The sequence below is a fragment of the Marmota monax genome, unplaced genomic scaffold, assembly GCF_021218885.2.
Source record: "Marmota monax isolate L192 unplaced genomic scaffold, Marmota_monax_Labrador192_F-V1.1 WCK01_AAM20220418_F8-fsc00017, whole genome shotgun sequence".
In the NCBI taxonomy this organism is placed as follows: domain Eukaryota; kingdom Metazoa; phylum Chordata; class Mammalia; order Rodentia; family Sciuridae; genus Marmota; species Marmota monax.
This window is the reverse complement of record NW_026695241.1, coordinates 17740086-17766995: the sequence shown is the minus strand read 5'-3', so window position 1 is coordinate 17766995 and position 26910 is coordinate 17740086. Positions and strand designations below refer to the sequence as shown.

General features: G+C 38.0%; 1 protein-coding gene and 1 pseudogene across 1 annotated transcript; one reads left to right on the top strand and one right to left on the bottom strand.

Annotated features, from left to right (window-relative positions):
• Nucleotides 1-262: 262 nt before the first annotated feature.
• Nucleotides 263-26898, bottom strand: Alkbh1 (alkB homolog 1, histone H2A dioxygenase). The gene is made up of 6 exons (XM_046440746.2): nt 26696-26898; nt 22690-22798; nt 16458-16620; nt 5621-5711; nt 2087-2280; nt 263-1314 (listed from the first exon to the last, which is right to left on the bottom strand). The coding sequence occupies exons 1-6, from the start codon at nt 26876-26878 to the stop codon at nt 885-887; spliced, it is 1170 nt and encodes a 389-aa protein (XP_046296702.1). The 5' UTR covers nt 26879-26898; the 3' UTR covers nt 263-884.
• On the top strand, nt 24897-25320 carry LOC124090413 (DNA-directed RNA polymerase II subunit RPB11-a-like; annotated as a pseudogene).
• Nucleotides 26899-26910: the final 12 nt, after the last annotated feature.

Sequence of the window (26910 nt, the reverse complement as noted above, 5' to 3'; positions counted from 1 at the left end):
TGTGCCGAGCTGGTGGGGGTACAAAGATGAAGACTTGATGCTTCATGCATTTTCTTAGCAGGTTATGGGCTACCATCAGACATGAGAGCAGTGACTGGACTATCAAGTGTCTCTCCTGTGAGACAGCCACAGAGAATACTTAGGGCAGAGCAGGGTGGTGTAGGGCAGAAACAGCCAGAGGGCTTCACAGCCGAACAATACAGCAAATAAAAAGGAAAAACCCAATCCCAGATAGACTAACCCTCAAAGACAGATACAGATCTTTAATTTAAAACCAAGTAAGTTTATTCATGGAGTAAACAGTAACAGAATACCTTCGGGACACTTTTAGTTCAATAATTAAAACTGCATTAAAAAGCCAACGGGAGAGTTTGGAAACCTAAAGGATGTGGAGAAACTACTGTTCCCCTTTTGTTTGGTTTACATATATTTGTCTTCTAGGCAAAATTGATGGCTACGATTAATTTCTTATCCAGGGGACAATCCAGTTCTATGGTCATCCGTATATGCAATTCCTCTGTGAGAGCCAGTGAAGATGGCAGAAGAGATCAAAGACTTCAGTGATGACTGGGGCAGTGGTACTATATTTTCCAGTAGTAAAATCTGAGGTATTTAGATTCCACAGATCTGTAAACTTACTTCCACCTCCCTCAAGGTAACGGCAGAGGCTGAGAATGCTGTGTGGACCATCATACCTCTTTCGTATCCACACACATCACTGCTGACATCTCACTAGGATTAGACTGTGCCTGAGCAAAGTGAAGGCAGTTTACTCTTCAAGATGGCTTTCAAGGCAACAGTGTGATTATGATGAGTCCTTCCCTGTCTGTTTTTGTTTGTCCTGGTGCTAGAGTCCGTGGCAAAATAAGAGCTATCTCCATGTCTCAGCTGTTAGGGTGCAACCTGGCCCGTTTTACTTGGCTATTTTGGTCATCCAGATGGCAGGAACCTTCTATGGTGATGTTTCTTTTTTTCTCCTCCACGGGTTCCAAAGGGAAGTCCTGGTCTGTGGCTAATACCTGTCGGACAGTCATGTTAACACGAGCAGTTTTCAAGTAGCTGGCACATACCTGCCAGTCCTCCACAGAACAGGGCTCTACCAGTGAATCTCTGGGGAGGACACCTGGGAGAGGTGTCTCCAGGCAGTGAGGTAGGCCTTCTCCCTCAGGATGTGGAAGAACTCGAGGGACTGCATGGTTCAACAGGCGGCTGAAACCTGACATCACCATAATGTCACCACTGTGCATAAACATGGCTGTGGGGGCCTCATCTCTTTTGAGGCCACCTAGAAGAAAGATGGCAGACTGTCCAAAGCTACAAAAAAATAAGTAAAAATAGGAAGTTATTTCTGTTATTAACTATAATTGTCAAAGTTATTGCCAACTTCATCATTTTGCGATTCAGTTTAATATCTTCCTCTTTTGGAAATAAAATTTGATGAAGTAAATAAGCAAGTGAAGAACTGAGTTTTAACATTATCCATATAAAGTTTTATTGATGTATCTTTTAAGACTTCAGTCTTTCAAAACTGCATTCTTTACTCTGTGTATCATTCCTTCATTATAAAGATAAGGCATTAATAAAAGGCACTTTCTTTTTTTTTTTAATTAGTTGCTCGTGACAATACAATGATCTTGACATATCATACATTTGATTCAAATGGGATATGAATTCTCATTATAAAAGGCACTTTCTTTGTTGAGATACTGGCATTGTACTCAGGACCAATGTTATGTTTAGGGAGACCAGAGTAAACACTCAGGCTTTTGGATTTTGCTCTACTATTCTAAAAAAGCTGCTCACTTCGCTTTATGATCTTCTACCTGTTTCTTCCACAGAACCCAGAGGATATCTTTCATTATAAAAGGCATACTCCATGCAACTTAAAGAGAAAAAAGTAACTGTTATGTGGGCATTGCTCATAGAAGACTAATTTTACTTTATGATACATTGTTAAGATGCCCAGAAATGAAAGATTTTAGAATCCAGCCGTTCAAAGAAAGTTTAATGTCTTTATTTTAGCTTAATTCTTTAAAGAAAAGAATGAAATGATAAAAGTAACTAAAAATTTTTGGAACCAGCTTACCTAAATGACAACAGGGGTTTGGAGTGATCTAGTTCAGATCTGTCCACATGGATTCCTAATGTGGAATCTAAGCGGTAGTAATTCAGGATACCGGCTTCAGCTTGGAAACCCTGAAATCCACAGGCAGCGGCTACTTGCTCTGAGAGGAAAGCCAGGTCAGAAGGGAAAGGTGTGTAATGATCTGCTGAGTATTTCTTTGGTAAAAGTAGAGAAAATAAGAAAAATAAACAATGATCTCAGGAATAGTAAACTGTGGCATAAGATTAATTACCACTTTAAAATCCTCTAATTTCCAAAGTAGTATTAGCCAGCATTATCTACCTGTCCAGAGGGATCCAATAATCAAATAATAAATCACTCAAAAAACTGAGCACCTATTATAGAGCAGACAGCATGCTATGCAGTTGCAAAGGACACAGACTCACAGTGCATGGAGTCTACACATGAAGTGATTATCACACCACTCTCCAGTATACTTTAATGTTAAGCAGGACAGTTCTTTTAGGATAAAAAGTCAACTCAAAATGTCACTGTCAAGGGCTGGGGTTGTGGCTCAGCGGTAGAGCGCTCCTCTAGCACATAGGAGGCCCTGGGTTCAATCCTCAGCACCACATAAAAATAAATAAATAAAATAGAGGTATTGTGTCCAACTACAACTAAAATATAAATTTAAAAAAAAAGTGTCACTGTCAAGAAATGCCTAAGTAAATATGATGATTAAATGTAATACAGTAACCTGGATGAGATTCTAGAACAGAAAAAGGATATTTGTTAAAAATTAAGGAAATCTAAATTAAATTATAATTTAATTACAATTTACACTATTGGTTAATTAATTTAGTTCTAGTTTTTTTGTTTTCTCTTTCTTTTGTGGTGACTGGAATCAAATTCAGAACCTTGCACATGCTAGGGAAGTGTTCTACCACTGAGCTACATTCCCAGCCCCAAGTTCATTAATTGAGACAAAAGTACCACACTAATGAAAGACGTTAACAGATGGTGGAACTGGATATGGCACCTTGCTGTATTATCTTCTTAACTTTTCTGTACATCTAAAACTATCCTAAAAATTAAAAAAAAAAAAATTTTAAAGGCAACTTAAATATTATAAGCTACCTTGCAACAAGGCTTTGTGCCAATTTCAGTGGTCAATCTGATGAGATGACACGCTCAAAACATCTGACTCATATCATGGCCAAGGTAGAACCTTAAAATGGAACAAGTACTTTCTCAGCATTTATCTCTCTAAATTGCTTCTGTTTTTAGCACCTAAGGATTACAAATACCTTCTGTCTCTTGCACACATAAAAATGAACACCACCACAAAAAACAAAGGGCAGAAAGCCTTTCTAAAAGATCTTCCTGCATACAATTCATAAGAACAACAAGGCTGTGGTTTCATTAGGTTTCCTGTGTGACGAGGTTGAGGGCTCTCTGGGCTGTGCATGCCTGCAGCAGCCCAACACAGCCTTTCCCTTCTGGATGCTCCTCTATTCCCACACCTCTTCCATTGCCAAATCAACCTCAAAAGTGATCAGAAAATCCACTTTTGTCTCACAAATCCACTAGTTTCCTGATATATTCTAGCTGGAGCAACAGTCCTGGCTCTGGATAGAAGGGATTTACTTTGGCCAGAAGTGCACTTTAACTTCAGGTACAAGGAAAACTTCTATGAAATCTTAGATGGATGGCCTACCTCTTTGGTTAGAACTTCTGTTTTTAATTTTCTCTTCTTCTATTGAACTGCAAATAAGAAAAGCTCCTATTTAATTCTTAAAACTAAAGGTATAGTTACAGAACATTAAAGTTTCCTTGTATCAATTTAAGTTTTATTCCTTTAGAAGATCAACTAGTTAGGCCTCCTGTTGTAGCTCTAGATAGCCTCTGCTATGTTGAAATAATTACCTTTCGGGCTTTCCAACCTGTCCAAACTGTCTATGGATTACACACTTTCTCTCTTTTTTTGTCAATCATACTTTTAACTCACTCTCTTTTTGACTAAAAATACTATATTTTGTCAAGTCCCACCCCCCAAACTTTCACTTTTTTTTAAACTTTTGATTTCTCATTCAGAGTTGTTGATAATTTTTCACTTCCATTATTCTTAGTAAACAAGGTTAAACTTGAGGTCCTTGGGAATAATATATCTAAAATATTTAAAACAAGAGCTGCCAGGTGCAGTGGTAAATGGCTGTAATCCCAGCAATTTGGGAGGCTGAGAGTAGGATTGTAAATTTAAGGCCAGTCTGGACAGTTTAGCAAGGCCCTGTTTAAAAAAACAAAAAATGCTCATTCCTTTTGTGTTAATATATCTAACTGTCTAGATAGTCAGGCACTATGGTAATCACTTTACAGGTATTACTCACAAACAGGATTCAAACACCAACTGTCTAACACAAAGACCATCATACAGCCATTTTCCTGAATACAAACATCTAGTTTCATACTGAATCTGTGTCACTGAAAGAAAAAATTATATTACACATACTTTTAAAAGTACCATTACATGAACCAGTTAATAAACTTATTAATAAGCTGGGTTAACTAAAACAACAGAGGTTTTAGAAAGTAACTGGTTAGGCAGAGAATATGGTCTCAATATGTTTTACTCTGCCTCCACTTTTTTTTTTTTTTTTTTGCAGTGTGGGGGATGGAATACAGGGCTTCATGCATGCTAGGCAAATGCTCTACCACTGATCTCTACCCCAGTCCTCATTTTAATCTTAGAATTCTTTTACTTGGTGGTAAACATTGAGACATGAGACACTGTGTTACTAGTGAGAAATGATATGTCTTCTGAAGCACAGAGGACAGAAAAGAAATTGAAGCTCAATAAAACATGGAACTTTCTTAACTATAGGAAATTCTTTCCCACCTTTCTCCTGGCCAGACATTTATCTGGCATCTCCTGGCAAGCAAAGGTATCTTGGAAGTTCTTTTGATTGATGGAAGAAAACACTGTTAGATATAGAGAACTTTTCTGGTAAACTCCAGGCACATATCATGTAGAAAATAAATGCTCAACAAACTTCAAACAATAATGAATATAAAGATAACTGAGAACTGCTTTTGGAAACAGTAAAAGAAATCTATATCCTGAAGCAGACTTTGAGATAGGACTGATGACTTTTGATGCAATAATATGACCTGAGGGCTTATGCAGACAAAATTTTCTCTTGATAAATTATTCATTTCTTCTGAGATAACTGAAGGGAGATTTTTAAGGAAGGCATAAATAAGAGACCCTACCAAAATAACCTTATGGATAACTTATGCTCTAGATAGTCCCTAGGTGATACTTTAAGCTTGACTAGGAAGAAATCCAACTATTCAGGCTCAAGAAGCACATAAATGGGGGCTGGGGTTGTGGCTCAGCGGCAGAGTGCTTGCCTAGCACATGCGAGGCCTTGGGTTTGATCCTCAGCACCATATAAAAAATAAATAAGTAAATAAAGGTATTGTGTCAACCACAACTGAAAAATATTAAAAAGAAAAAAAGAAGCACATAATTGGAGAATGAAAAAATTTGAATACCTTACTGTCCCAGTTATAATGGTAGCCTAGGGTTACCCAGCGCAATTTCTCTAGTAGACTTCGGGGTCTCCGTTTATTCACTTCTTTATACCTGCAAAAATTGGCAACAATAGAGAATTTGTTTATCTCAAATATCAGCAACAGCCCTCTGTATGAACCCTGGAGTCTAAATTTATTATTCCATGGTTTAAGCTGTTAAACAAGGTTGGTGAGGAAAATGAAAACATATAAATGAGTTGACCAAGAATACAATAACAGTAAAAAACATATTAGCCTTTCCAATTTCTAGTCTTTAAGTTCTAAATCCTCTGCTGAATGGCATCAACTTTAAATAACAAATTTTTTAGCATGTCAGTAATGATAAAGCAAGAAAACAAAACAAAATGATAACAGGAATGTCTTTACTTGTTAATGATACTGAAAGCACTAACAATGTACAATTTAAAAAAAAAACTGGTTTAACATGACTTACTTAACCCTGTACAATATAGCTTAGATAATTGAGGCTCAATTAACAATTAAGGCACCACTGAAACTGATTTGGTTTCTGCTAATCCATTGTCCAAACCAAAGGACGTGTCAGTAAAATAGGGGTACCCTTCCTGTAATTATGTTTTATCTGAAGAAATAAATCTATGATATTAACTACTCTTTTTCTTTTTTTTTTTTAATTTTTTATTGTTGGCTGTTCAAAACATTACATAGTTCTTGATATATCATATTTCACAATTTGATTCAAGTGGGTTATGAGCTCCCATTTTTACCCCATATACAGATTGCAGAATCACATCAGTTACACATCCATTGAATTACATATTGCCATACTAGTGTCTGTTGTATTCTGCTGCCTTTCCTATCCTCTACTATCCCCCCTCCCCTCCCCTCCCCTCCCCTCTTCTCTCTCTGCTCCCTCTACTGACATTCGTTTGTCCCCCTTATATTATTTTTCCCCTTCCCCTCACTTGCTCTTGTATGTACTTTTGTATAACTCTGAGGGTCTCCTTCCATTTCCATGCATTTTCCCTTCTCTCTCCCTTTCCCTCCCACCTCTCATCCCTGTTTAATGTTAATCTTCTTCTCATGCTCTTCGACCCTACTCTGTTCTTAGTTACTCTCCTTATATCAAAGAAGACATTTGGCATTTGTTTTTTAGGGATTGGCTAGCTTCACTTAGCATAATCTGCTCTAATGTTAACTACTCTTTTTCTAAAGAGGAAGCTTATTTGGTTCATCTCCAAAAATCTAAAATTCCAAGGTCGAATCATTTAAATAGTTAATTATAATTTTCATCTTTAATCAATCTTGGAAAAAAAAAAAAAAGCTGGGTACCACAGATCACAAGTTTGAGGCCAGCCTCAGCAACTTAGTGAGGCCTTAGGCAACTCAGTGAAACCCTGTCTCAAAATGAGAAAAAAAAAAAAAAAAGGGTTAGGGATGTGGCTCAGTGGTTAAGCATCACAGGTCTCAATCCCTAGTACCAAAAAAGATGAGACTCCTTTAAGGGATTTACATTCTGACAGGAAATTAACATATAACATGGAAAGTTTAGGTAGAAATAAAGGGAAAGTTAAAGGCAACAGAAAGTCTAGCTAAACTGAATAGCACAGACTTCAAAGGGTATGAGAACTAAGAAAAAGCTAAGTGCAAAGCCAGCTGCCTAATTAGTTAAGGTTTTGAGATATGCTGGATAGTTGCACATAGTGACAAAGAATGGCCAGCATTTAAACAGGGAGAGACACAGTAGGCAACATGGGCACAAAAGTGCAAAAGTGAAGGATCCAGTGGAGGCCCACACAGTAAGTGGTGCTCACTTATCTTGATGTCCAGCAAGGAGTTCAGGGATTGATGCTATCTGTGCTCACAGAATTTACAGTCTAGTCTAGCTTAACTGTATCACTGTAAGAAAGACTTTGAAGTTTATCTTATAGAGGAAGACTAGTCCAAGGATGTAAAAGAAGTCAGAGCAGAGTCTTACTTTCAAAAGTATTAAGCCCAGTCCAAATAACAAAAAGAAAAGAATAACTTAAAAGCTTCCTGAATGCAAGAAAGTGATCTTTAATTTTTCCATTTTGAAGGTAATAATACATATATTTTGTGCAATATATTAGGATTGAGGTAGGTTCAAGATTCCACCCCTCATTTCATATCCTTTTCTGAGAACTTGATTTCAATTCTTACCTTTGTATTTTCTGGAAAGAAAATAACCAACAATTGTTAACATATCATCTCTCATATGAGAGCAGAATTGGCCAGCACAATACATTTCTTGTCTTAGCACTACAGTACTAGTTAGGAACCCATCTTGTTTCCAAGGGCCTCTTAGGTAACAAGGATTCCAAAAAATTCATTCTTGAATGTTGTGAACATTATGAGGGCAAACTTAACCCACATCCAGAACATTTTAAAGCATGAAACACTGAAGAATCACTGAAGGGCATAAGCTGTTCTCCCTTAAAACCTAACTTGTCTAAGAGGAAACCAAGAAGGATCAGCACCAATGGAGCTTCCATATCCAATCTGAACAACGTAGGAATATGGTGGCACCTTGACCTAATTTTAATTTTTTATCCAATTATCCAAAAGAATGTTTTCAAGAATGCACGACCCTAATTATTGGCTCTCATGGCAAACAGAAACATACTATGCTCCCTGACCTCACTATGTCCTCCAGGCACTAGGAGGAGGAAGATAAATGGGTGGGCTGGTTACCTTCTCCCCCAGGGAATGTGTTCATATGGCAGTTTTGTACAGTTTCTGTAATGGCTAAGCGCCTTATGTAAGTGTTGGCATTTTCTTCAGCAATTATGTCCTAAAGCACTGCTTCCAACTGAATCCTAACTGGGAGGAAATGAACTCTTGGCCTGCTTGTCTACTTTTTGTACAGTGGGTAAACCAGAGCCATAACTAAGAACTGCATTTTCTTTACTTTCTTGCTTGAATGGAACATTAGTTGAATCATTGGGAAAGCAAAATTACTCAGGACAGAATAAAGTCTGAAGATTTATAATATGGGCTGGGAATTTAGCTCAGTTGGTAGAGTGCTTGCCTTGCATGCACAAGGCCCTGGTTCAATCACTGGCACCACACAAAGATTTATGATAAAAATCTTCAAAATCCTACTACGGGTATTTGTTTTTTCAACTTTATTATTTTTGTTGGAACAGGGGATTGAATCAGTGCCATGAGCTTCCTCGGCAAGTACTCCACCACTGAGTTACATCTCTAGACTTTTTTATTTTGAGAAAGAGTAGTACTGCTTAATAGTCCAGGCTGTCCTCAAACTTGAGATCCTCCTGCCTTATCCTCCTGAGTAGATGGGATTACTGTTGTGTGCCACCACACTGGGCTTTTTTCAATTATTTTTAAGGTTTGGGAATTGTCTTTCACAACTCTTGATTATTTTCCTCTAAGACCACAGCCTTCTTCTTTCCTTCCCTGTTCTCTGTTTTTCATTGAACCTGATCTTCAATCTCCTATTCCTAGAGCCCCATTCATTCTTCAGCATTTGAGTCCTTCCAGTTTTTTCTTTCTTCTCAACTCAATATTGCCAATCATAACGAGTAGACCTCTAATGCTACTTTAACTGCTAACATCCTTTGCTATGTTGTAAATATTTTATTTCATTCAACCTTCCATTCAAGCCTTCACCATGCATCTCAATGCCTCAGTTTTGTTCTTACTTCCTCTTTTAGGTTAATGAAGAACCAGAGGCCTAAATGATAGTCCAATTTCAATTTTTCTCTCCTATACCTCTACACTTCTCTAAATTTCTATTCCATCCTTCCCTCCTGGTTTCAGAAGTGGTCCTATTTTCTTCCACCATGGCTAATTCTCTACCCATACTATATCCTTTCCCCCATACAAACTCTGGGGCCTTCTCCATTAATAAATCTTTTTTCTCCTATTTTCAAGTCCTCCTCTGCACTTGTTTCTTCCTTTTCATTTACACTGTTTAACACTTCTGCATACATAAGACAAAAGAACAAAATTTTTTTTCCAACTCTACCTCTCATTCAAGGCACCCTGCCCATATCCCAACCTCTCTGCCCCATATGTGTTTTCCATTCACAATTAAACTCTAAAAAACTCTCAGAATTTGCCATCTTTAGTCTCCCCTCACTACAGTCTGTTTTTTGCTTACATTACTCTACCAAAATTAGTTTCTTAGCTTCAATAACATCACTTAACTGTCAAATCCTAGGCCTACTTGACATGGCTGGCCTGTCTCTTCTTTTTCAAAATATTTTCCTGTCTCCGCCTCTAACAGTGTTCTCTTCTATTTTCCTTCACATCCCTCTGGCTGCTCAGGGTCTCCTGCTCTACTTTCTATACCCAGCACTGATGCTGCCTGAGGCCAATGACCTTCTTTTTTCTCTCTTTTGGGGAATGAGAGAAAATCACACCTATGCCCACCTCTTCATGGTGATTTTTATGTATAACTCTCATCTCATCTCTGACTTTGCTCCCAAGTTCAGCTCCTTATTCCCAGGGCATGCTGTATATCCCCGCTTGGATATAACACAGGCATTTCAAAACTAATATGCCCCAAACTACACTCGGGATAATCTGCTCATTCTTCTCTTCTGTCAATCCTCATTTCCACTAAAAGCCTCCATATTATCCTCACTGCCAATTGGAAATTTGTGGATAATGCTTTCTTCTTTTCTTTCATTTTTCATAATCTTTTGATAACCAACTCTACTGACAATGACTTTTCTTTATCATTTTTTCATGAACTATTAAATTCTTAATTTGCCTTTTACAGCCACTGTTTTCAGACTATTTTCCCTAGTGCCATAAGAATCAGATTGCTAGAGTGAAAAGTCTTGGTACTGATCTGGATAAATTCCTGCTTTTCACGAGACAAAGTCTACACACAATCCATTATTTTTTAAATTAGAAATATTTAATATAATATTTAAGTATTTTTTCTCTTTTTTTACATTTCAAAAAATTTATTCTAATTTGTTATACATAATGGCAGAATGCAATTCATATTACACATATAGAGCACAATTTTTCAAGACACTGTGCACAAAGTATTTTCACACTATTCATGTCTTATACATGTACTTAGGGTAATGATGTCTAATTCATTCCACCATCATTCCTACCCCCTTGCCCCCTCCCTCCCCTTTGCCCTGTCTAAAGTTCCTACATTCCTCCCATGCTCTCCCACAAATTGCCATTATGAGTCAGCATCCTGGAATTGGCTTGCTTCACTTAGCATTATATTCTCCAATTTAATCCATTTACCTGCAAATGCCATGATTTTATTCTCTTTTAATGCTGAATAATGTTCCATTGTGTATATATAGAGAAGTTTCCCTATCCATTCATCTACTGGGGGTATCTAGGGTGGTTCCATAATTGAGCTACTGTGAATTGTGCTGCTATAAACATTGATATGGTTGTGTACCTATAGTATGCTGATTTGAAGCTCTTTGGGTAATCTGAGGAGTGGGATAGTTGGGTCAAATGGTGGTTCAATTCCAAGTTTTTTAAGGAATCTCCATACTGCTTTCTAGACCGACTGCACCAATTTGCAGTTCCACCAGCAATGTATGAGTGTGCCCTTTCCCCCACACCCTAATCAACACTTATTGTTGTTTGACAACCCACTTATAATCTGGTTCTAACTAACCTTTCTAGTGCATTGCCAAGCATTTCCCACAAGTACTACCTTCCATGACTGTGCCTTAGACCACTCAATTTTCCTCTATTAAAATGCTATTTTTTCTCACTATATTATTGAACTACCAGATTTTCCTAAGTTGCTTTTTCATACATGTTTTATGTTCACTTCTACTAGGAAGTCTTTTTTCCCAGTCTCTGCCTACACTATGCCCCACAGCACCACATAACTTCCTCAAAGTACATAACCTTCCATGTTGTAAATTCCTTTTCTAAATCCTTTCCTCAAAGATAGGGACTGAGTTTTATTCATCTTCGTGGCTGTTTTAGCACTGAATATTTTCTTTCTTTCTTTCTTTCTTTTTTTTCTAAAGAGAGAGAGAGAGAGAATTTTAATATTTATTTTTTAGTTTTTTTGGCGGACACAACATCTTTGTTTGTATGTGGTGCTGAGGATTGAACCCGGGCCGCACGCATGCCAGGCGAGCGCGCTACCACTCGAGCCATATCCCCACCCTGAATATTTTCTAAGACACAAATGACTATTATTTAATAAATTAATGAAAACAAAAAGGAAAGCTACCATACAGCCCTCAAATTAATTCTTTTCAAATTTAGTGGTGTAGTTTCATTGGGCTAGGGGATATCACCATAATTGAAATATTTACTCCAGGTTCATTTACCAGCACTAGGGGTGGGGTGGGGTGGGGAAGAAATAATATTTACTGAACACCTTCTGATTTTTTATAAAGAACTATGCTAGGCCTTAAGATCACACAATTTTCAAGATGGTAGGCTATGGGAGGTGCACAATGAAAGAAGGAAGGATCAGATGACTTGATTCACTAAAACAAATATCACACTAGCATTAAAAACCAATGTCTTGGTCTTGGGATATAGCTCTGTGGTAGACTGCTTGCATGCCATTTGTGAAGCCTTGGGTTCAATTCCCACCCTTGCAAAAACAAAAAACCCAACCAAAATCTTAAAGGTATAGAAAAGCACAAGGTTTAATTCTGCTTCCATATGGAGGATATCAGTGGAAAGAACCTTTTTCATGTAAAAAAAACAGATACAAAGCACTTCATAAGCAAATGTAGAGAGGGGGAAAAAAAAAAAGCAAAGCTGCTTATTTACATTTTCCCCTTTTCCTATTCTTAACTTTGTGAATGGATCATAAATATAGAAAATTCAAAAGATATAAAACATATCAATTAATTTCAGAAATATTTGATAAGTTTTTTCTCTGGAGAATAATAAAGCCAATGTAAGAGGATTAAAAAGTGAGGGAAAGTAGGGAACTATTTTTGACTGAATGATAAGGAAAGGCCTTTCTTATATTAGAACATTTAAGGAAGGAAGCCACTGGATATTCAAGGGAAGAGGTTCCTAGGTAGAAGGAGAAGCTTGTTTAAAGAAGCTGAGCAGTACAGATGTGTTCACGGAATAACATGGAGGCCAGTGTGGCTACAGAAAAGGAACGGCAGAAATAAGGTTAGAGAGGTGGCTGGAAGCCACACCATGTAGGGCTCATAGGCCATAAAAAAGATTTTGGATTTAAAAAAAAAATGTGACGGCGTTATATAATGAAAAATTTGGCTGGCCTTTGTCCCTGGTTCTTGTGAGGGAGCTTCTAAACCCTTGAAATTTCCAGAATGACAGGACTGTCACTGCTAATCATGGTGGGCCCCTGGATCACACTTAGGGAACTGCAGAAAGAATCTAACTATGTGGCTAATGATTTAATCAATCATGCCTAAATAATGCAACTTCAATAAAACTTCTGAAAGCTAAGGTTTAGGAGAGATTACTGGTTGGTGAAAAAACCAATGTGCTAGGAGGATGACATACATGAACTGAGCCTACAGGAAAGAGGACATGGAAGTTCCCAGACCTTGCTCCATGTGTCTCTCCATTTGGCTGGTCCTGATCTGTAGATTTTATAATAAAACTGTAACCATAAGTACCGTGCTTCAATCCCCAGCACACACACACACATACACACACAAAAAAAATAAATAAATAAAAGAAAAAGAAAAAAAATAAGTATAGTGCTTATTTGAGTTATAATTAATTTTTGGACCTGAGTGAATCATGGGACTCCCCTGAATCTGTAAGCATTGGTCTTAAGGGAGGATAGCTTGGAAACCTTCCAAACTTGTGACTGGTGTCTGAAGTGAAGGTAGTAGCCTTGTTGGAGATGTGCCCTTAACTTACGATGTCTGTGCTAATTCGGGGTAATTTGCATGAGATTTAAACAGTCGCTAGGAAGCTGTAAGAAAAATGATGTGATTTCTATCCTCTAAGCAGAGGGTCAAGAGCAGACTTCAACGGATGGTTCAGGACTACTATGGTATTTTGCAGGTAAGATGTAATGGTGGCTTAGATTAAAGTGGTTGGGAGAGAGATGGAGAGAAATACTTAAATGTATACTGACTCTTAAGGCTCACCATATTTGTGAGTGAGCTGAATTTACAGTTTTTTAATGATTGCATTCTACTACTGGGATATGCTATATTTGATTAATCTGGTCTTCTGCTTCTTGTACAAGGCTCAATATCGATACTACTCACTTTGAACAAAACAGAATTGAAATTCCCTAATTTTATGAAGTCTTGTTTTTGCTTCTGAGTTCAAGTATTTCTTCTTCATATCCTATTTAAAATGACTGCAGAATTCTAAAGTTCAAAGTGAAAGGATCCTGAGAAATGCTCTTGTTCCTGGTTCTCACTGTGGGAGGATATTACCAGGTAATCAGAACCTTCAAGAGAATTTTGGAGCAACAAATCCTCTCCATCTCTGACAGACTCTGGAAAAGTGGGGAGAACTTAGTGTATTGTTCATAGGACTTTGAACATGATTCAACCATTTTGAATGGCTTTTCCTGTCTAATACCTTTACTTCTCACACAAGAAAACTGAAACACACATCACAAAGTGATAGATTGGGAACTAGGTACCTGATCGATTTTCAGTGCTCCTAGTACAATGTCTGAGCACATCAATTTCTTTCAACCCTTGGCAACTTAAGATATGAACATCACATTTTTAAAATTCTTGCTAATTTATCAGACAAAAAACATCGTATTCCACCATTGTCTACAGGATGATTTATTATAGAGATTCACCTGAGCTATCTTAGAAGACAGTTGGGATTTCTGAAGTCATATTTCAGAAGGGAAAAAAGGAAATTACTTGAAAACATAGACTGATTTAATAACATTAAGTTCTCTCTTGCTAATTTCACTCAGTCATGATCTTATCTTACTTTGTCTCAGTTCTAAAGAAGGTATTAACAGCTGATGACAGGGTTTTCCTCATTGCTCCTGATAGTATTACAACCTACACACCAACAATCTTTAAAGAAAAATCACTACATTTTGGTTCTTCTTTCCCCACTCAACTTAAGAAAATCTTCTATTATCCTTGTTAGAATCAGTATGACAGTTTCTGAAAACTACCCTTAGGGCCACTTAAGACCAAAGAGGACACAAAGTTGGTACCATGGTCTTAACGGGAATCTTTCTAAGGATTTCTATTATCTTGTTTTAACCCCACACTAATTAATAATGAAAGGACTGTTAGGAGACAAAGGAAGGTTAAGAAGCGTGCTCAAGCAGGTGTGGTAGCATACACCTACAATCCAACTAGGAGGCTGAGAAAAGAGGACTGTAAACTTGTGAACAGTGTTGGAACTTGGAATACTGTGTCTCAAAAGTAAGAATACTGTGATGCAGGTCAGTGATAGAATACCTGGATTCAATTCCCAGGGCTGTGAAGGTTTAAAAAAATAAAAAAAGAGAAAATAAACTTGCTCAAGTTTATACAGTTAAGTAGCAGAGCTGGAATTTGAACACAGAAAATGATTCCAGAACTGGTGCTCTCTATCACTAAACTCTACACGCTGTAATCTACCTTTCTCGATTCAGGTTTCACCCCTCTTACCCATGATTTCCAGGAAGCATTTTCCAAAACCTACCCCAATCTAGCCATGTAAGTAACTATTCACATTTTATTAACTCAACCTAGACCCACCAAATTACTTAATTACTTGTTTATATGTCTCTCTCCTTGATTAAACTGTGAGTTTCTGGAAGACAGGAACTGTTTCTTATCTGTCTTTGAACTCTTACTCTCAAACACTGTCTGGCACACAGCAGAAACTTAGGGTATCTGTTGCATAAACATATGAACACCCACCCCTTGTGTTCCAATCTCACAGACCAATTTACTTTGTCTTAAATATTACATTTCTGCTCAGGCTGCTTTCTCTACCTGGAATAACCTTTTTTTTCTTCTTCTTCTTCTTCTTGCAGTAGAGGGAACAAACCCAGGGCCTTATGTATAAGAGGCAAATGCTCTACCACTGAGCTGTATGTATCTTTTAGCCAGCCCTTTTACTTTTATGACTACCAAACCCTTAATCATTTTTGAAGATCAGTTCAAATGAACAGAAGAAGAAAGAGGATTAATAGGCTCAATTAAAAATAAAAATCACTTGTTCTTCTTTGATACCTCTGCTCTGCCTAGAAGAATTAATTATTTCCTCCTCTGGCCTCCATTATAACAGTTTCTGAGTCTATTATAATCATTCCTATAGACAATGAATTCCTGCTACAGACTATTCACCTTTGAGTACAGGAAGAGTATCCTATTAAGTTTTGTGTATCCAATGTCTAGTATCATACCTGGTACACAAATGACTTCCAGTAAATATTTGTGGAATGAATGAATGAAGGATTACTGAAATAGAATGAAGGTACAAATACTAGTTCCTCTCCCATAAGGAACAACTGGCCTTTCATAAAACAGCTACCAGCATTGACTCCATCTAGGAAAGTAGGGATAAAGAGTTTTCAATGATATTTATCCTAACATACCACAACTGTTCAAAGGAACACATTTTAAGTAGGAAAAAAGGGTTGATGATGAATAAAAATGGATCATCTAATGATTAATATGGATGAACTCAGTATCTAAGCTATGGTAAGTAAATCTGTAAAATGATCTCAATTTAATATAAATGTCAAAGCATCTGTCCAAAAGTTGTCAGGGAAGGAAAACAACTGTGTTGTATTTGCATGGAAGCAAGGGAAGAAAAACAGGACAATCATTTTCACTATATTGTTATACAACAGTTTATACAAAGATCTGCTGTGATCTGAGCTGAGTATTAACACTTTATTCTGACTGATGAGACTTACCTCAGGAACTCTTTGCTCTGTTCCCACAGATCCTGGGTCTCTTCTTTAGTCATGTGTTTGTCCAGGTTACACACATTAGGTTTCTGGGAGTATAACTTTAGGCACTGCTTTACCCAGTGCCACTGGTACCCTGGGAGGAATGGGTTTGAGATAAAAATAAATCCTATACAAAAGACAGATAGGAAAAAAAAAGAAGGGAAAATTTTACATTAGTTATTCCGATCATTTCTTTTCGTTGACATCCTTATATCTACTATTCTGTCCTTTACCCCCATATCTTTTGGTTATGCTTCAAATTAATGAAAAATTAATTTCTGATAATTATCAAAGACCCACCTCTATACAAGTCTCTCTGGCTTTTTGGGTTATTCTTTTTTCTTTCTTCCTTTTTTTTTTTTTTTTTTTTTTTTTGAGAGAGAGAGAGAGAGAGAATGAGAATTTTAATATTTATTTTTTTAGTTTTCTGCGCACACAACATCTTTGTTTGTATGTGGTGCTGAGGATCGAACCTGGGCCGCACCGCACGCATGCCAGGTGAGTGTGCTACCGCTTGAGCCACATCCCCAGCCCCTGGGTTATTCTTAAAGGAAACAAATATTTCCACAGTTAACTTTCCATTTTGTTATCCCAAAGCAAACTTTAGAACTGAAAGTCCACCCTCTAATTTTCACCAGGCATCACCATTTACAGAGTCATCAGAGACTTCTCAAACTCCCTATATCATTTACTGTTGGCACAAAGGAAGTTCTTATACTGAATTTAACTGAAATATGAATTTGAAAGTCTGCCTGTAATGAAGCAAGCACTGGTTATTAATTTATTTTGTCTCTCAGCTTCAAATCTATTCCTCTATATTTGGTTTGGCTTTATAATGTGGAGGCTGGGACCTACCAACTACATTTCCTCTTTGCCAGTTTGTTCCCTGCTAACCTGTGCCCATAGGGGACAGTAATGGATGACTGGAGGGCTGAAGTTGGTTCTAATATTGTTTTTCCAAATCACTAGAACCAGACTCACTATGTTCCTCCTTCAGAATTCTAAGTCATGGGGCTGGGGATTGTAGCTCAATAGTAAAGCATGGAAAAGATTCGTTTTCATTCATCAAATATTCAATACATACTATGTACAAGGTACTTTCTCAAGAATTAAAGATAAAGAAGGCTGGAGTCATGGCCCAGCACATGCCTAGCATGTACAAGTGCCTGGGTTTGATCCCCAGCAGCAGCAGCAGCAGCACCACCACCACCACCACCACACACACACACAAATAAATAAATAATCAAGAATTACAGATGAAAAATTTTGTGTGAAGAAAGGGAAGTACCTGGAGATAGGTTAGTAGAGATGGTAAGTTATACAAGCAATTCCTTTTAGGAGCCTGTCTATAAAAGGAAATCAAGGAGTAGGGGTCATGGATGAATAAAGAACTAAAAGGGAAGTTTATGGGTTTTATGGATTGGTAAGACCTAAATATACTTACAGACTGTGAAGAAGGAGCCATTATTGAGGAACTGGTTGAAAACAAAAGAGAGGAAAGGAACAGAGCAAGGTCTTGAAAGAGATACAAGAAGGGGAAGTAAGAGGGTGAGGGAACTGTCACTGAACGGAAGAAATTGTTTTCATCTTAGAGGAAACGAATGAGAATATTTGCTTATAAGTGTGAGGGCCACCAGAAGCTGAGAAGTTCATGCCTAAGACCAATCAGATAAATAGTAAGGCCATCTCAGCAAAATAAAGAATAGTTGGGGGAAAGTCATGAGGAACAAGAAGGAATCAATAAAATTAAACAAGGGGCTGGGGTTGTGGCTCAGCGGTAGAGCGCTCTCCTCGCACCTGTGAGACCCTGGGTTTGATCCTCAGCACCACATAAGAATAAATAAGTGAAATAAAGGTATTGTTTTATACCTCAGCACCACATAGTGGTAACCTTAAGCTATGTCATTAATCTTCAATAACTTCATGAGAAACTCATTAATTCAATTTTACAGATGAGAGAACAGAGGTTCAGAAAGGTAACATGGCTTCACTGATTAATCCCTCTCTCAGGGCCAATAATACACATTTCGGAGATGACAGGAAACAAACCTAAGATCTTTACCTTATACATACTAGGCTGTAATCAACTGAGTCTTTGAACAATAAAATCAGTGGTCCACTATCAGAATTTTAGATTTTAAACCATATGAGGTTTGACAGAAAGGAACCTGCACTGATATAGTAGAAATATATAGAAAATAATCTAAAGATTCTTCTATTGTACTACATTTTATTAAAAAAAAAAAAAAAAACTTAAAATTTTGTGTTTAGATTCTTGCATATATGGAAAAAATTTGGACAGCTTAGTAATAATCATGATGGGTTGGTTACTGCAGTTGACTAATCATATCAATAATTTAATATTTATAATAATCAATAATTTAATATTATCAATAGCTTATACTAGGAACTAGCCTAATGACCAAAGCTAGCAAATTGGCAGCACCAAGGAAATTTCATACAGCAGAGTTTACCTGTAAGAAAAAATTGAAAGTTTTTTTTTTTTGGTGGATTTCATTATTTAGGCACACTGTAAATTAATGCAGCAAGGAGAAAAAAATCATTGCAAAAGGCTGGGCAATAAATATAGTTGATCAGTCATAGAAATTCATTTTAATGGTCACTTAGTTTGACCACTAATCTGATCTGCTGCAATACTGGAGACTGAATCCAGAAGCCTCTACCACGGAGCTACATCTTCAGCCCTTTTCATTTTTTATTTTGAGATAGGGTCTTGCTAAGTTGTCAAGGCTGGCCCCAAACTTATGATCCTCCTGCATTCTCTTGAGTTGCTGGGATTACAGGAGTATACCACCATTCCTGGCTAACCTGAGTCTTTCTATGTCCTCTAATGCATCTCCAAGACATAGAACCTAACTAAGGTTCCTAATTTTACATTTTATTTAGCAGAAATAGTCTCCATATAATTTGGGAGGGTGAAAGGATAATCAACATTTTAGGGGAAAAAAGGGATATAAAAAAAAAAAAATCTACAGTCTATCATCTCTGATCATCATTTTTTCACAAAATAAAGATGGTAACATCTCCCAAAATATTAAAGGAAGAATACTTCAGATCTAATAATATCTTGAACAGTGACAGGAAATTGAATGCTTCTTTAGGCAATCCATTTCAGGCCATTTCAATGTTGTTCTCCTTTTACTGGGTTAAAAATCTGCTTCCCTTTACTCTGCATGCATTGATCTTCATTGATCCTAAGTCCCCCCTCCCTCCCTTATTGGAGAGTGAACCAAGACTCCCTTTAGCATCACTAGCTCTTTTTAGAATTTTTAATTTTGGTATAAGGTGTCACTAAGTTGTTGAGGCTGGCCTTGAAATTGTGATTCTCCTGCCATAGCCTCCTGAGTTGCTGGGGTTTAGGTGTGTACCACTGAACCTGGTTTGGTTTTGAGTTCTGAAACCTACAGCAATGCACAAATTGGTTTTTAATTCTTTCTGATAAATACCCACAAGTTTATAGTTAACATATAGCACTTATGATGTTCTAGGCACTGTCCTAAGCATGTCAATTTCCCTTCTACCCTCTCTACTTACTCCATTCTATCCTGTTTTGGATTATCTTGTACCGTTGCTGATGGGTGAGGTAAGCACTATTTTTGTGTCTTTTACACATGAAAAAACTGAGGCCAGGAGAGATTAAGAAAATTCCCCTAGGTCAGTTAGTATGTGATAGAGCCAGGAAAAGTCCAGGTAGCTTGGCTTAACCATCAATCTTTTTTTTTTTTTTTTTTTAATATTTATTTTTTTAGTGGTAGCTGACACAATACCTTTGTTGTTTTATTTTTTTATGTGGTGCTGAGGATCAAACCCAGTGCCTCACACATGATAGGCGAGAGCTCTACCTCTGAGCCACAACCCCAGCCCCTTAACCATCAATTTTTAATGCTTTTCATCCTTTCTTGTATTTGACCATTTTTCAAATGTTTTATACTGAAACATTCCCCCTTCAAGTCCTCTCTTCCCTAGACTAAGGTCCTGGTTTCCAGACCTGTAAGAACAGGTTTGGTATACTCAGTCCTCAGGCTCCTCCCACCCCTGCAAAAAAAGACTCCAGTTGTCCTTTTATTGAAAGTATTCTGAAGGGTATAATTCAATCAAACACAAAAAAATTCTATAATTCCTTGACCTCGCATATTAAGTGAAATAGAGAAAAAACAAACAAAAACTACAAATAGCCTTTGAGATACAGTCCTAAACATTCCCAAATTAAGTGTAACGTTGGTAAACTAGTCCCTGTACTGTTGAACTAAGCCTCCTGGTATCATTTCTCACCTTCTCTTTAGTACTTGCTTTATTTTTAAAAATTTGTTCTTTTTAGTTATATGTGACAGTAGAATGTATTTTGACTTATCATACATGGAGTATAACTTCTCATTCTTGTGGTTCTACATGATGTGGAGTTACACTGGTTGTGTATTCACATATGAACATAGGAAAGTTATGTCCAATTCATTCTACTGTCTTTCCCACTCCCATCCTCCCTTCCTTTCCCCATTCCTCCCTGTCCTAACTGGTGAACTTCCACTCCCCCCAGCTCCACTATTATGAATCAGCATCTGCATATCAGAGAGAATATTCGGCCTTTGGTTTTTTGGGATTGGCTTATTTTACTTAGCATGATAATCTCCAGTTCCGTCATTACTGGCAAATGCCATAATTCCACTCTTCTTTATGGTTGAGTAATATTCCATTGTGTATATGTACCACAGTTTCTTTAACCGTTTATCTATTAAAGAGAACCAACCTACCGTGGGTTCCATAGCTTAGTTACTATGAATTGAGCTGCTATAAACACTGATGTGGGTGGGTCACTATAGTATGCTGATTTTAAGTCTTTTGGGTAAATGCCGAGGAGTGGGATACTCAGGTTCCTTTCAAGTAAGTGGGATTCAGAAGTGGACATATTCTTTCTTACTAAGAGCAAGGCGCTCTGGACATTATACTTCTATTTAATGCAGCTTACAATGGCAGGGAAGATGGAAGACATTCTTCACATAATGAAGCACTAACCCAAATAATGTGGCTTAAGTAGGAAAACCTAGAAAACTTCAAAAAAGCAGGTATATCAGTTTGGGGTAATAAAAGAAGGCTTAGTGTGACAGAAAATCATGGCACTAGAGTTGAAAGATCAAGAGCAGCCTCCAAGGAATAAGTGCATATAACTTTATGTACTTATTCCAGATTACCCAAACTCACAGAGAATGATGCTTTCATATTTGAATGTCATCACTCAACTGTTTCCATCATGAATTCATATAGAATTTACAGCACGAGGTCTTTTATAGGAAGAAGTATAGCTGTTACACTTTCCCATCATAACAACTAATATTTTAGTAGTCATAATGTAGTAAGAGCTCTAACCAAGTTCCAGCTCTCAGTACAATGAAAACAAATATTTCTTTTTGAAGATTCTATCATTTTTTATCTAAATTGGAAATCATAAATATAACATAAACTTTATGTCTTTTAGAAAAAAACAGAGCTAGGTGTGGTAATGCATGCCCTTAGTCTGAGCGACTCAGGGGGCTGAGGTGGGGGGACTGAGCTCACAAGTTTGAGACTAGCCTGGGCAACACTGAGACCCCTCTCAACAAAAAACAAACAAACAATCCAAATCCAGGATGGCAGATATAAGATTATTTGGCCCAAACAAGGCATTTCTATATCTTCTAAATGGTTTATAGTAATTAATTTACAACAGCTCCATGAGTCAAAAGGTTAATATTACTCTTATTTTCTCTAAATTACTCAACTTCACTAAATTAAAAATTCTAAAGTAGTCCATTAGACCTTTTGATCATTACTTGTAATTCTCTTTTAAATAGCCTTGATAGCAACAAGTCTTAAGTTGTTATGCCATGAGAGAATGTGACTGGAATGACATTATGAATTATTCTACTATTTAAAGCAATTATTTTGGCAGAAGTTTAGAGTTGTAACAGAGAGCCCAGAGTCAATGTCTTTATTTTTTATTTGTTGTTGGCCACTTTCTGCCATATAAGGCAGGTGCTGCTTACTCTTCTATCTTTTGGGAATGCTAAATAAATGGGTACCTTAGATAGGATAATTTAGGATGTGTTCAGGAGTAGAATGCCTCTGTTTTCTCCTTTTTCTACTTACATGCTCATAACTCCTATGAAATTAGAGAAATCCCTTTGAGGTCAGGTGCACTCACCGGGATAGCCTTCAAGTCCATAGGCTCGCCACTTGCTGACTGGCTGAAGTCCTGCTCTATGTGCATCGTGCTCACTCACTGAGGACACACTTAGTTGAGATCTGACGATCTGGCAGGAAGGAAACAGAAGCCAGAGGGCTAAAGCTACTTTGTAGGTCAACACCGGGAACCTCAAACTTCCAGAAATTTCTGGTACGGGGCAAAATTAAGAGTCTTACTTCTGGGATTCTAATCTTAGCTCCACCAGATACTTGGTTCTAGGACTTTAAGATGAATTACTTACTTCCTAAAGCCATAGTTTCCTCATCTATATGCTAACAAACATTAAAGATTTATATAAAATTAAGCTAAGTGGCAATTGAAAAATTAAAGTGGACTGGATTTGGCATTCAAGACTATCTTTTCTGATGAGACCATACTTTAGTTGCTCTTTTTTTTGGTACCAGAAATTGAACCCAGGGGCGCTCAACCACTGAAGCACATACCAGCCCTGTTAATTTTTATTTTGAGACTGGGTCACAGTAAGTTGCTTAGGGCCTTGCTAAGTTGCTGAGCCTGGCTTTGAACTTGCAATTCCTTTTGCCTTAGCCTCCTAAGCCACTGGGAGTACAGGTGTGCACCACTGAACCTGACCTTTGGTTGCTTCTTAAAAGAACTTACAAAAAAAGCGTGTAGTGTACTGGAATATCCCAAATCACAATGGTATTTACTCTGGTTAGTTCTAATAATACTTCTTCTGAGGCACTTTCATATGATTGTTGTTTAAACAGAGCTATGAGAAAGAGCAGGGCAGGGAGGGTAAGAGAATCAAAAAGGTATTCTCCATTTTAATAAAACACTGGGAACCCTATTTACAAAAAGTAGAACATTTTTTCTCTTCTAGATGAAATGATGATGCTAGAACTTTTGTTGTTGTTAATTACATAAAAATATTAGGAGTTAATGAAAGTTTCTTTGCACATAGAGCACCTTAAGAATGGCTCATTATACATAGTCATTCAGTCAAGGACATTAAAGAGAAGAATTTTTCTATGAATAATAAACTTAGGATCTGGCTTACCTTAGATGACATTAAAAGTCCTTTTTCAAAGGTAAGTGATCTTTGTCCTATCAACTTTTGAAGTATGGAGATTTCTAGACAAAATAACAACAAGTGACTGGTGTATAACCAGTTTTTAAAATAAAATGATTAGGGCTGGGGATGTGGCTCAAGTGGTAGCACGCTCGCCTGGCATGCGTGGGGCCCGGGTTCGATCCTCAGCACCACATACAAACAAAGATGTTGTGTCTGCCAAATGCTAAAAAATAATAAATATTATAAAAAAAAAAATAAATAAATAAAATGATTATCTGGAACTAAGAGTCCTGATCAGCTGAGTTTTCCAACCAATAAACACTGTCATGATTTCTTAAATAGGCCATACTTTGCACTGCACTGTAATTCAGCAATATCTTCAGAGTTAAAATTTGTGTACTTACTCAACCATATGCCAAACTGAATGAAACCAAACCACTGAGCTTTTAAAAATAATAATAATAATTTTTAGTTGTAGTTGGAAATAATACCTTTATTTCACTTATTTATTCTTATGTGGTGTTGAGGATTGAACCCAGGGTCCTGCAAGTGCAAAGTGAACACTCCACCGCTGAGCCACAACCCCAGCCCCCCATCGAGCTTTTAAAATAAGTTTTTCTGAGGATTGGGTATATAGCTCAATTGCAGAGTGCTTGCCTAGCACACACGAGGCCCTGGATTCAATTCCCAGTATTGCATGCTTCCCCCACCAAAGTTTTTCCTGCTTTCTCTCTTGCCAGACTGTTAGCCATCATTTTCTCAACTGATCTTACCAGTTTTATGATAGCAATTTCTTAATATGCATTTTAAATCTGCTTTAGCCCAAGGAACTAAACATTTAAGCTTTCATGTACTTAAAACACACTGTATTTTTTTTATTTTTTTGGTATTGGGGATTGAACTCAGGGGCACTTGACCACTGAGCCACATCCCCAGCCCTATTTTGTATTTTATTTAGAGACAGGGTCTCACTGAGTTGCTTAGCAGCTTGCTAAGTTGCTGAGGCTGGCTTTGAACTTGCAATCCTCCTGCCTCAGCCTCCTGAGCTGCTGGGATTATATGCGTGCACCACTGTACCCAGCTCACACTGTATTTTTTTGAGTGCTATTTTGGGTATTGTGCTAGACACACAATGTCTGGGGTAATCAGTGGCTTATAGTCTAAAAAGTATTTATGCATTAAGATAAAATACAGAGCCACTTCAAGTCTGGGTCCAGCTGCGGTGGTAGGATGAATGCCCATCCTTTGAGTCATTCTTGCTCTTCAACATTAACAAGGACACTAACGTGCCCAATGCCTGTTTGTTCACCATCAACAAAGAAGACCACACACTAGGAAAAAAATCACAGTTGCTGAAGGATCCACAAGTGCTGTTTGCCAGTTATAAAGTCCCCTACCTCTTGGAGCACAAGATCATCATCCGTGTGCAGACCAGCTGGGCCTACAGCCTGCAGGAGGCCTTTACCAACACCATCACAGACCTCATCAGTGAGCTCTCCCTGCTGGAACAGTGGTTCAGGGTGGCCATTAAAGACTAGCAAGAAGGGACTGAATAGTGGGTCAGAAGGCGCTCGGCTCCATCTGTGAGTCTGTTCCTACCTCAACTGCACCCTTCTCTCCAGGCATCACAGAGGAGTGGCCAGGCCCAGCCATCACTCCTGACAGCTTTCCTTGTGACCCCCTTTCCTGACACTGAAGTGTCCTGTACATTGATTTTTTTTTTTTAGCTTCCTAATAAAGTATGATAGGAAAGAACCCAGATGTAGCAGAGGTGACTTCACAGCAGGTAGATTTTCAGGCTTTGATGGAGGCAGATAACCTGTTACAGACACTTGGACCACATTTCAGAGTGGACTGGCCCAGAGGCCCTGACTTCTGTCTGGGGGGTGCTGGATGATACTGAGCAGAAGCGTGCTGAGAAAACCTGTGCACATCCATGAATCTGTTCTAGAAGCCTCAGCTGCTGGGCCTGCATAACTGCAAACAGTGCTCCAAGGTTTCATTTCATGTCCAAAATAGAGAATTTAATACAACACTCATTGATATAAAAAAAAAAAAAAGATAAAATAAAGTGAAGCTGAATAGGGTTCTGAAGCTTTCTTCTTGTCAAGTTACATTACACTCCAGGTGCAGACATTCTGTGTTATTCAGACAACTCTATAACTGATTTTGCTAACAAATCAAGCTGCTGAGAAGTTAAGCTCAAAGTATGGGGTTATGATAGCATTAGTTTTATTGAGAACTGTTACTGCTTGTAAAGAATGCCTCTTCGGGACATTGTGGATAACACCAATGGCCCATTGAGAGATTATAGGTTCTCAAGGTTAAAGTGATTGTAAAGAAAACTCAACTGCAGCACAGCTGTATTTCCCCTGCAATACCTTCTCCACACTATTTCCTTTCTTAATCTTCAGTGGTAAAAATAAAAATAAGGAAGGAACGGTTCCATACGCACTCTTCAGACATTTACTTTGAATTCTGGGGGGATTATTTTAGAATCCTTCCAACCACCTCTTTCTAAAAGGCCCAGAGAGAAGCCTGACTGTTTTACGAGGAAAGGCTTAACTCGCACGGGCTGATCCTCGTCAGATCTGGGATTAGTAGGTAGTAGGTTTTGTTTGAAGGCGCAGAGCGCTACCCTAACGTCTACAAAGACTTTTACGGGATTTTACATAAATTAAAGTATAACTATAAGGGGACAGTTAAAGGAAGAAGTAAACACTAATTCTCAGAATTTTTTGAGACCGAGGCAGAGAAACAAAGCGTGACTAAATTCGCAGAATAACGTTTTGTCGCCAAGCGTGACTGCTGGTGGGCAGTTCAACTCCGAGCCCAAGGACAATCCGGTCTGCAGGCGAAAAGGGGCGAAGAAGCCCCTTCAAGAAGCAGCGCGAGGTGATGCGGAGACTCGAACCGCACTTCTCTCCGTACCTTATGGGCAAAAGGACCCGTGCCGCGGGCTGCGTGGGCCGCCGAGAAGTCGATGACCCCTCCCAGGTCTGTGGTCCCGGGTCGGCTTTGTCGGTAGAAGCGGAAAAGTTTTCGAAAAGCGTCCTCCCCAGGTTCTGTCACCAGCGATGCCACAGAACCCATGACCGCCGCCATCTTCCCCATCTCGCTCCTTGACCGCTCCGACCCGGAAGCAT